Below are 11378 nucleotides of genomic sequence, written 5' to 3'. Positions count from 1 at the left end.
TGAGCAGCCAAAGGCTCTTGATGGCTCCCTTCTCAGGAGAGCTTTCTTCCCCTGCCCTCATGTGCTGGCTTCTCTCCCCTTCTGAGAGCATGTTTTCAATAAGTGATTTTCACAAGGATCCCCATTCAGGCTGTGCTTCTTAGGAACAATCACCCAAAGTTACACGAGGAATTGAAGGACTTAGGAAGATACTTAAGAGTTTCATATGGGTACCTGGAAAAATGTAGGTAATTTGGTAGAATGGGCTCTTTACTAGCTTTTGTATGGAGATTTAGTCTGGGAGATGCCCCACCAAAGGCATAGGGAGGAACTCCAGAGACAGAATGGTGACATTGAATTTCCTTAGTGTGAGAGAATAGCTGACCTGGCTCTTAGCATTCTTGCTGCATTTCAGCATCTTCATTAGTTCATTCTCAGACCTCCTGTGAGGCTGGTGATTAAGGGCTTTTGGCTGATAAGCAGAATGAATCCCAAGGAGATTAAGTGATGGCTGAAAGTCAGTTGCTGAATAAAATCGAGATTCCATCTCCACCCACTCACCCACTACTGCCAACAGCCCCGTTCTTCCTCAGATGATCTAGTGACATTCATTAGAAGCAAACATGCACCTCCTCAACAGCTACTTTCCTAGAACTGATAGGAAGAAAAATTAGCAAGCTAGACAAAGTCTCAATAAAATCAGAGCCTAATATCCAACATTTAGCATAGAAAACAACTAGATGCTTTCATCAACTGTATGGTTTGCTGTGTTTGCCTAGAACAAAGTGTAGATTTGCCAATTATTTGTATTTGGGCCATGTTGCTTTAGATACCAAAATGGACTAGAGCACATCAAATTTCCAGATCTATGGTGCCCACACACTTCTGGGAGTGGCTGAGTTGGGTCTCAGAGATGCTGCTTCGTTGAGACTAGAAGATGGGGAAGGCTTGATCTTCAGTAGGTAAGGTGGCTGGTGCGATTTTTGTGGCCTTCCAGCAGTCCTGCAGTCACTAGGCCAGCTGGGGCGGAGGAGAGGCTGAATCTGTTGGTCATGTCTGATTTGGAGGCATATTTAGCACAGGACCCTTGTGGGGAGGTATGTTGACTTGTAGATGCAGTCTCTTGGCTATGGTGTGTAACCATGACCTTTTGTGCCTGGCTCAGTAAATCATTTCATTCAGCAAGTGCTTTTTATTGAATCCTGATTATGAACCAGCCAGGGGCTAGGGATAGAGAGATGAAAGACACAGACAGAACTTGATCTCATGGGCCTCCGGGGGAGATAGATATTCGGAGCAGTAATTACCTTCAGTTTGGTAAGTGCTAAGGAAGCGCGCAGGAGGCGCACCCTGCCCAGTCTGGCTGGTGGCTGGGAGAGGGGGTGAAGTGATTCTTGAGCAGTCTTGAAGGGTAAGAAGAAAGGACCACAGAAGAGGAAGGTGGGGAGAGGGGGAGAGGAAATGGAACGCCAGTCCTGGCAGAAGCGCCGGGATGGAGCAGGGAAACATAAGTAGATCCTTGTGGCTCAAGTGCCAGGTGTGCATAGCAGGTGGGCTGGTGGGGAGGAAGGGCAGCAACAGGACCGAGTCTGGGGCGGGAGGGAGGGGCCAGAGCACCAAGGGCCTGGGACACCACGGACAGCACAGCAGACTTCATCCTAAAGGTGATGGGAAGTCACGTGGGTATTAATCAGTAAAGTGAGGAGATCAGATGTTTAGAAAAGGTCTTTACGGCAGCAGTGTGGAGGTTGGAATGGAGGGGGATGGGCAGAGCAGATCGATTTGTACTGGAACTCAGGAAAGACACAATGAGAGCTTGAGTAAGGCGGTATTTCTTGTTCTGCATCAGATAGAAGCCGATTTTAATCCCGACCCCTCCTGATATTAGCTGTGTGACCTAAGGCGGGTCTCTCCGACTTACCTTACCTCTCCGAGTCTCACTTTCCCCATATGCAAGATGGCCTCAGGAGGACTGACCTCACAAAGTTGTGAGGATTAAGTGTAAAGTGCTTGGTGCGGTGCCTAGAGCATGGTAATCACACACACAAAAATGGTATCTTTGTTCCTTTTTTTTTTTAAGATTTTATTTATTTAATTGACAGAGAGACAGCGAGAGAGGGAACACAAGCGGGGGAGTGGGAGAGGGAGAAGCAGGCTTCCTCCCGAGCCGGGAGCCCGATGCGGGGCTCGATGCGGGCGGGCTCGATGCGGGGCTCGATGCGGGGCTCGATGCGGGGCTCGATGCGGGGCTCGATCCCATGACCCTGGGATCATGACCTGAGCTGAAGGCAGTCGCTTAACCAACTGAGCCACCCAGGCACCCCGGTATCTTTGTTCTTGTTCTTAGGCTGCCATCCTGATCTGGACAGTCCCCCTAAAAGAAGGCACTGAAGCAAGGACTTGGGTGCAGGAAACTGATGTGGGAGGTGATCCCAGGTAGCACAGGTGGCTGAGAAAAGTGAGGCAGGGAAAGAGCAGTGCCAGTGAGGGGGGTGTCATTGGATGGGCTGCTGCTGTCGGCAACTGGGGCTCAGATTCACGTGGGGCTCTCAGGGGAACTGTGGAGAACACAACTCAAAACTGTCCCTCCAAGAGATTGGAAAGCTGGGGTTTAGCCACCAAATTCATGCCTAAATTGGCTGATCTTACATCCCCTGTACTTCCAGATGGCTCTGTGTACAGGCTGAATAAGCTTGTGTGGCCCCACCACAGAGGCTTATTCTCTATTGGAGCCCTAAGCCCTCCTCAGGAAGTCTCAAGCAGCAGAGACCGACATTTGCGGTGGAGACTATCACAGTGCACCCCGAAGTGTCCTCTGAAGCTCAGGTGGACTCAGAGTGGGGACTTGGGCAGAGCATCCTATCTGCTGCAGTGGAGTGAAGGAACCCTGAAAAAGATATTTAGAAAATAGAATCAACAGATCTTGGTAAGTGGAGGAAAGTAATAGGGTGGAGTCTGAAAATGACGTGTATTTTGGGTTTGGTCTATAAACTGCAGTCCTAGTCATTGAGTTTAAAACAATTGCCAGGGGGCTAGTTTGGGGGGTGACGGTGGCAGGGAAAGGGGGATGATTTTCACTTGGACACGCTGAGTCCGAAGTGTCCGTGATATAGCCAGATGTCATAGTGGGTTGGCAAATGGAATTTCCCTAATTCACATTAAACTCTGCGGGTTTCACTCTGACATGTTGAAATTTGTTTTACAAGTTTTGTGGGAGCAAATCCTGTACTCTGATAACGAGTGAAGACTTTTTTCCCCCGGGGAAAAGGGCATATTTCGTCTGGTGGTTTAAGTGATGGCTTTTAAAACATTCTTTCTACCTGCTGTTCACTTATTAGGTGACTTTGAACCTGTTGGTGAATTCCATTGCAGATTATTTTCCTCTGAAGAAAGGGAATAATAGATATTCTCTTGAGTTATTGCATAGCTGTTGAAAACTAGACAGCATTTTCAAAGCCCTTCTGAGTTGTTGCAAAGCACAGTGCCCCATCGAGCATTGTATTATTTTGCTTCAGTTTGCTTTTAAAACTTATAGCATTCCAATTATCCTGTTGTAACTGAATTCGATATTAAAGTGAATATGTTTGTTTTCTAAAACGGAATTTTTAGATGATAAATCCTTGTATGTACCAAGTGAGATAAGCCAGATAGTTAGGTAATTATGGCATGGAACTCATCCTGATTATATGTATTTTTTCTCTCCACGTGCATATATATTTGTATTGGAGATGTACATCCTGTTTTCACTCTATTTCAGAATGCATTTTTCAGTAGATGTTGAAACCACTTACATTTTAATTTTCTGAAGTGGTTTCTTTGATGGATATTTTATTATAGGAAGTGTAGGACATCCAAGTCAATGGGGCCAGATATAAAATTATGAAATAGGTAAAGTCTGGCTTTAGCTCTCTCTTTCAAGGTGACCTCCCACTTCCAAGGGCTTCCCATGTCCCTGTCCTCACTGCCATGGTGCCCAAGGATTGTGGCCCTCCGCCTCCAGAAGCGTTTTTTGTGGTATCATCACAGATCTCTAAGGTTTGTGAACTAGCCTGCAATGTTTACTTTAGCCATACTTGTTTGTAGAGTGTTGAGTATAAACGAGATTCTGGACTACACATTGAGAGTGGGAGAAGTGAAGAAGGCAAACTAGTGGCAGAATGAGGCCAGACATCCTGAATCTGTGTCATCTTCCTTAGTGGTGGGACCACACTGATAGTTACAGTAGAGATTGACTTTCTAGGAAACTAAGGAAAGAGGAAGATGGAATGTATCAAGCATTATCATGGGCTGGGCATTGTCCTAAGTACTCAGTTCATTTAATTTAATAAAGCAATATATTTTCTTAGAAATGCGCTTGAAAGTCAACATTTCTAGAGAAAAACATAAAGCCTCTTTCATCTAGCTCCCATTTCTCTGAGAGCTCCTGCTGTTGGCCCTTAGAAGACCTCCCCCTTCCCCTTTCCCCTCTCCTCCCTCTCCCTCCCTCCCTTTTTTTTTTTTTAAGATTTATTTATTTATTTATTTGACACAGAGAGACAGTGAGAGAGAGCACACAAGCGCGGGGAGTGGCATGCAGGCAGAGGGAGAGGGAGAAGCAGGCCCCTGGCGAGCAAGGAGCCCAATGCAGGGCTTGATCCGGACCCCGGGATCACGACCTGAGCCCAGCCGCTTAACTGACTGAGCCGCCTAGGCGCCCCCCTCTCTCTCTCTCTCTTTTTTTTTGTTTAAACAAACCATTTTAAGGACTGAATTGTATGTCTGATTTTTTTTTTAAGTTCTAAGCAAAAATAAGATCTTTTCATGTCATTCTTCTAAGGGAAAAATATGACAGTGAAGTTTTGACAACTGATTTTTTGGAGTAATGAAATAGTTTGCATGGTACAAAAATAATGACATTATTTTACTTTTGAAGGACAAAGGCAGGCAAACACAGTCAGAGATTGGATGCTTTAGGCTGCAGCGTGGGGTTATTCGTTCTTCTGCTCTGCATTTGATGGGACTAGCTCAAGAATAAAGATGTAGATGTTAGAATGGGAATTCTCTCCAGAGGTCTCTCTGCTAGGGGCTGGTCATCATGGCTCTGGAGCTGTCTGGTAACCTAGCCACATCCAACATTTTCTTTTAGAACCTGAGGTCTGGGCGGTCCGAGCCTGTCAGGTGCATGCTCAGCTCAGTTGCCTGCAGAAACTGCTGAACTTTGTGCAGTCCGTGGGTGGTAAAACACTTGTGTGTGCCCACCCTGCTGTTCAGCTTGGAGCCACCACTGGTTTCGATTATGACTTCAACAGGCAGCTTTGAGGGCTCCTCTATTCATTACAGTGCCTCACACTCTATAATTAGGAATAAAGGGACACAGGCACTTCACAAAAATAAAGGACTAAACAATAATCAGGTAGTAAAAGCAATGAATTGGGACTTCGCCGCCGCTTTGTTTCTTTCAAGTTAGGAAAAAAACAACAAACAAAACTTGTTGCTTCATTTTATTTTCTTGCCTGGAATAATCTGGGTTTGAACTTTATTCTGGCCACTGATTAGCTGTGTGACTTTGGGCATTTTACCTAAACTTGCTGTGCCCTAATTTCCTTATCTGTAAATCTCATGGGGGTAGTTTGAGGATTAAATGAGATAATTCATGCACAGTGCTTTGTGAGGAGCTTGGCTCATATTAAAGCTTGCTCAGTAAATGTTAGGACTCATTATTATCATTTTAATTTCAAATGAAGTGAATGCATAGAGTGTAAGATATAGGCACAGGTCTTTTGAATGCCTTGTCAAAAACCTTCCATAACAAACATTAAGTACACACAAGCACACGAGTAGATTGGTATAATTAACCCCCCTAACATGTACCCAGGCCAGTGTTGACAAGAATCAGTATTTTATCAGTCTCTTTTCATATCGCCCCATGTTTTCTTCTAGAATATTTTAAAGCAAATCCCAAGTACCATGTCATTTCACCCATACATTTGAGTGTGTTTTTGCTATTAACATCCTAATATGCTAAGAGCTCCTTGAGACTATGTCTTCCTAACCTCGAACCACAGCTCTTAGGGGAGTTACAGCAGTTCATAAAAACTCAACAGATGTTTAATTAGTGTATGAACAGCCCAAACAGCTTTCTCTACTTTTTGTAGATGCACCATAAATATCTGTTGAGTGAATAAATGAGGACAAGAATTTTATAGAGTGCCTGATGTAAATGGAGATGTGCATGATTTATAAAATCAAGTATTTTTAATAGTCAGATGAGACTTTCCAATACTTGGAAGTTTAATATCGCTGTGAATATTAATGATGCCCAAATAATTAGCACTTGAAAGAAGGTTTAATTCTGGTACTCAGATTATTTGTGAATGTCTAACTGTAGGCAACTTCATGAAAAGCAATTAGCAGATTCTTCAAACACATGACAAATCCTTTATTACTGTGCTTATAAGTGACACGGTTCGGTTTACAGAAAACCAAATGTAATTAAATAACATTGAACTTGAAATCTACCACAGACTCAAGATATACAAGGTATACTTGGCAAGGCAAAAATTCTCAAACACTAGGTTGTTTCAGGTGAAAGATAAATTTCCATTAAGTAATTCCCACTTTTTTTTTGTCTTACAGACAGTTCCTTTGGCAATAACTTCCACTTTAGCTTTTATTTTATAAAAATATAACAAAATTTCATTATATACAAACATTACATTACACAATGTACAGGTTAAAAACACTAAGAAAATGGCAAGCTGCAAATGAAATTAAAGTCAATAGCATGATAAGAAAAATTAAATACTGCACACATTTCATAAAAATTACATTAACTACATTTTTGTTTGCAAATACCAAACAGTACCAATGTGATTGGAAATAGCTTCCAACAGCTTCATTTTAAGGCACGTCTTGCATATTTAATATATACACCACTGAAACCAGTCAATAACTTAGGGGCTTCTCGGAGTGACCTGTATAAGTTGTGAACACATGCAGCATGGGGTTACACATTTTCATTGGCTTCCTTCTTTGGGGACAGGTACCTGCCAGGGGGGGACTGGTAGAGGGGTACCCCAATCTCCTGCAAGTCTGGGAGCCTCCCTGGACGGGGAGGGGAGAGCAGGGTGACTGTCCTGTCATAGTCTCTGTGTAGCACTTTCTCATAGACGCTCTGCAGCCCCACTGTCTTGGGCAGCTGGGCCTGATAGTAATTGTCCCTGCGCAGAGGATCCCGAGGCAGGGACGTGCTCTTACAGAAGGTAGACATCTGCGCTGGTGGGTGAGGCGGGGGATGCGTGTTGGGCCCTCCGCATGACGGGCTCCAGCAGCGGTCAGAGTGGCCCAGGATCTTACACTCAGCGGTGCACGCCCACAGTCCTAACATAAAAGAGAAAGGGAGAGAGCGTGAGGATGACTACTGAGATTGCACACAACTACGCCTCCCTCTTCAGAATGTCAGGCAGGTCAGGGCGGCTGAAAAGAAAAGCGAGTATGAGAGTGAGCGCGGTGATTCAAGATTTGAAAGAAACACTGCTTCCTATAAAGCCACCTTCATCCGAAGTTGGCTCAGCTTCTTTTGCTGGAAGCAAGTTAAGGAACTGCGGAGAATTCCCCTCCTCAGGGAGCTAGCATCACCCCTGCCTCCACCTAACAGGATGGGAGTGTTCTTTATTCAAGTGGTGGAGCTGCCTCGAAGTGACATTTTGAAATCGGCTATCTGAGGAAGGCAGGGATCCCAAACTCGAGGACTGAAGAAAGTGGGGAAAAGGGAAGGGGCTGGAACGGAGATTGACAGGAGGGCAGCAGGGGAGGGAGAGGAGGAACGCTGAACTTGGCAGGAAAGAAGTGTCCTCACCACTCTGCATGTGGTTGATGAGATCCTTTTTCAGAGCATCCCCGCTGATGTCAGAATCGCTGTCGTTGAAATCACTGTCCCCTTTGCCGCTGTCTTTGCCGCTGAACTTCTCCGCTTCTCGGCCAGAGATGGTGTTGAAAGAGTGTCCTTTCCAGACCGCCACAGGGGGCGCCGGCTCCTTTCCGAAGCCGGGGGAGGCACCGTAGGGCTGCAGGAAGGAATGGGGGAAGCGGGGCGGGCGGGGGAGAGGGGGTGAGGTGGGGGTTGGACAAGAAACAAAAAATAAGTGCGACAGGTTAGGCATCCAGGCACACCCAGACCCCTCCAGTCCCTTCCCCCAGCCTGTCCGCGGAGCACGGAGGGGGGCGCCCAGCCGAAGGAAGGCCTCACCTCGGCGTGCGCGCCGCGGAGCCGCTGCTGCCCCTCGAAGTGACAGGAGCTTTCCCCGGTGGCGCTGCCGCCCTCCGAGCCCGGCACTTCGGCCGCGGCGACCGCGGGCGGGGGCGGGTCGGCCGCGGGGCTGCCAAAGGGCGCTTTGCCGCTGCCAGGGAAGGTGAGCACGTCGAACATGTTGGGCCTGGGCCCGGCTCCCCGGGCAGCCTCCTCCGGGGAGCCGGGAGCCGAGGCTCCGCCGCCCGCCGCCCCGGGCCGCTCTTCCCGGCGGGCCCCCCCCTTTGCGCACCTCCTTCTTGCGGCGGTTGCAGGTGGTGGCGATGGCGATGATGGCGGCCAGCAGCAGCGTGCAGCTCCCGGCCAACACGATGATGACGATCAGCGGCGTGTCCCATTGTAGGGCGGGCCCCGACGCCGCGAGTCGAGAGCCGGGCGGGCGAGAACGCTCAGGGCTCCCTGCACTGGCGGGCGCCACCAGCCCTCGCCCGCCGCCTGCTGTCACCACGAAACTGACGGTGGCAGAGGTGGAGAGCGGGGGACGGCCGCCGTCAGATATGACCAGCAGCGCCCGGAACACGCGGCCCGGCGGCTCCTGCGAGAGGTCGCCTGTGAGCACGATCTCCCCCGTGCGGCGGCCGATGGCGAAGGCTTCTCGCGGCTCCTGCTGCTGCAGCTCGAATGCCAGCTCCCCGTTGGCACCATCGTCCGCGTCCCGGGCCTGCACGCGCGCCACGGCAGTGTCCCTTGCCGTGCGCCCGGGGACCGCCACTTCCAGGGTCCCGTTGGCCGGCGCCGGGTGCACCAGGACGGGTGCGTGGTCGTTCTGGTCCAGTACCCGCACTTGCACCAGGGCGCTGCTGGAGAGCTGAGGGGAGCCACCGTCGCTCGCCTGGATGCGCACGTCGAGCTGGCGCAGCGTCTCATAGTCGAAGCTGCGCAGCGCATAGATGGCCCCGGTGGCCGGGTCCACCGACACATAGGTGGACACCGAGCCCCCGGCACGGCCTACTTCAGCCTCCAGCAGCCGGTAGGTGACCTGGCCGTTACGGCCCAGGTCGGGGTCCCGGGCGGCCACCGTGGCCAAGTAGGCGCCGGGAGGGTTGTTCTCACGCACCGACACCTCGTAGACCGGCCGTGTGAAGACTGGCGCGTTGTCGTTCTCGTCACTCACGCGCACCGTGTAGGGCCTCACGGTGCGTAGCGGGGGCGCGCCGCGGTCCTCGGCCACCAACGTCAGGTTGTACTCGGCGATGCGCTCGCGGTCCAGCGACGCCGCGGTCACTACCAGGTAGCTGCCCGCGTAGGCCGGCTGCAGCCGGAAGTGCTCGTGCCCGTAGAGGGCGCAGCGCACCTCCCCGTTGGCGCCCGAGTCTCTGTCCGAGGTGCTGACCAGCGCCACCAGGCTCTCGCGAGCCGCCCCCTCTGGCACCAGAGACACGGCGCCGGCCTCAGGTGTCCCGGGCCCGGTCGGCGAGGTCGCGTCCGCACCCCCGAGAGCGGCGGCGGCGGCGGCGGCGGCGGCGAAGGGAGAGGCGGCAGGTGCGCCCGGGGCGGCCAGCGGGGTGATGGTGATGTCCGGAGCGTTGTCATTGACGTCGCGGATGCGCACGATGACCTTGCAGGTGGAGGCCCGGGGCCCTGGACCGCGGTCCTGGGCCCGCACGTCCAGCTCATAGGTGTCCTGGCGCTCGTAGTCCACCGGTCCTGCCAGGGTGAGGCGGCCCGAGCGCGGGTCCAGGCGGAAGAGGCGGCGCGCCTCGGGCGGGGTGCGGGCCCCGAAGGCGAACACCACGTCGCCGTTGGGGCCCTCGTCGGGGTCGGCCGCGTCCAGGTCGAGCAGCAGCGAGCCCACGGGAGCGTCCTCCGCCAGCTCCACTTCGGCCACGGCGCCCTGCGGGAAGGCCGGGCTGTGGTCGTTGGCGTCCAGCACTCGCACGCTGAGGGCGGCCGTGGCGGAGCGCGGCGGGCGGCCGCCGTCCTGGGCCACCAGCTCCAGGCTGTAGGCGGCCTGGCTCTCGCGGTCCAGCTCCTGTAGCAGCACCAGGTCCGCGCACTGGGCGCCGTCCGCGCGCGTCTGCAGTTCCACGCGGAAGGGGCTGTGAGGCTCCGCCAGGCGCACGCTCTGCAGCCCGTTGGCCCCCACGTCCTCGTCCACAGGCACCTCTAAGGGGATGCGCGTGCCCACGGCTGCGCCCTCGGACACCTCCACGGGGATCTGGGCCCGTGGGAAGCGCGGCGCATGGTCGTTGATGTCCCTCACCTCCACCTCCACGTGCACCAGCCGGAACTGCTCCTGCGAGAAGCTGACCACGTCGAAGGCCAGCATGCACTGTGGCGCCTGGCCGCACAGCCGCTCCCGGTCCAGGCCCGCGTCCCCGACGGTCAGCTGCCCGTCGCCCTCGCGCACCCGGAGAAGCGAGCTGTTGAACTGCTTCATCAGGCGGAAGCTTGTGTCTCCAGATACTTTCATATGCAGGTCCTCAGCCAGGGTCCCGATGACCGTGCCAGGGGCATCCTCCTCGAAGGTGCTGTATCGCACTGTCTTGCTCTGGGCCACTGAGAGCACCCAACAGAGGCTGAAGAGCTGTAAAGGGAAAAGGCAGGGGCTGCCCCCGCGCCTCACTGGACTCATGCCGCCAGCCCCAAGTGCTATTCCTAGAGGCTGAACAATTCCTCTCTGGTTTGCAGGTCCGGGTGTGAGTCGCAGGCTCCTAGGAGCACGCTCTTTGCGAGCCGTGTGCAGGAGATCTGTGGGCTGCAGCTCGAGGTTCTGGTGGGCTCTGAGGACGCGCCGACCTACCCACACTCTACAATCCCCCTTCCTTCTCCCGGCTGGAGCTGCGCCGCTGCGCGCCGCCTCTGTTTTTATAGCAGCCGATATGCAAATCACCAGAGCCCGGCAGCCAATGGCAGCTTCGCCCTCGCGCCGCTCCTACGCCAGCCTCTGACAATCCCTTTAATGTGGAAAGGCTTAGAGGGGAAAACAAGAAAGGAAAATTAAGGAATCTTTTCTTTGTTTCTTTAACTCCTTTCGCCTTTTTTCCTTTCCTGTCAGCGCCCTGAATACAGAGGAGTTGGCACAGGTCGCCGGGAGTAAAGGAGTGGATGGTTTTGTTAATTGTGCCTGTCCGGGACCGGCTGCTTGAACTGAAAACAAACACGCTTGGAT

The 11378-nt window shown here is 52.1% G+C and overlaps 1 protein-coding gene across 1 annotated transcript; it reads right to left on the bottom strand.

Moving 5' to 3' along the window:
* Nucleotides 1-6379: 6379 nt before the first annotated feature.
* Nucleotides 6380-10841, bottom strand: LOC110587721 (protocadherin-8). Its single transcript, XM_021697933.1, has 3 exons — nt 8499-10841; nt 7817-8024; nt 6380-7338 (listed from the first exon to the last, which is right to left on the bottom strand). Exons 1-3 carry the CDS (start codon nt 10839-10841, stop codon nt 6965-6967), a joined length of 2925 nt encoding a protein of 974 aa, XP_021553608.1. The 3' UTR covers nt 6380-6964.
* Between the last annotated feature and the right edge of the window lie 537 nt (nt 10842-11378).

The sequence above is a fragment of the Neomonachus schauinslandi genome, chromosome 3 (assembly GCF_002201575.2).
Source record: "Neomonachus schauinslandi chromosome 3, ASM220157v2, whole genome shotgun sequence".
Taxonomy (NCBI): Eukaryota; Metazoa; Chordata; class Mammalia; order Carnivora; family Phocidae; genus Neomonachus; species Neomonachus schauinslandi.
This window is presented reverse-complemented; position numbering and strand designations above follow the sequence as displayed.

Coding starts and splice junctions, on each gene's coding strand:
- LOC110587721 (XM_021697933.1), bottom strand. CDS start 10,841: ATGAGTCCAGTGAGGCGCGGGGGCAGCCCCTGCCTTTTCCCTTTACAG. Junction 8,025..8,498: donor GCAACCGCCGCAAGAAGGAG/GTGCGCAAAGGG, acceptor TCCTTCCTGCAG/CCCTACGGTGCCTCCCCCGG. Junction 7,339..7,816: donor CATCAACCACATGCAGAGTG/GTGAGGACACTT, acceptor CTTTTATGTTAG/GACTGTGGGCGTGCACCGCT.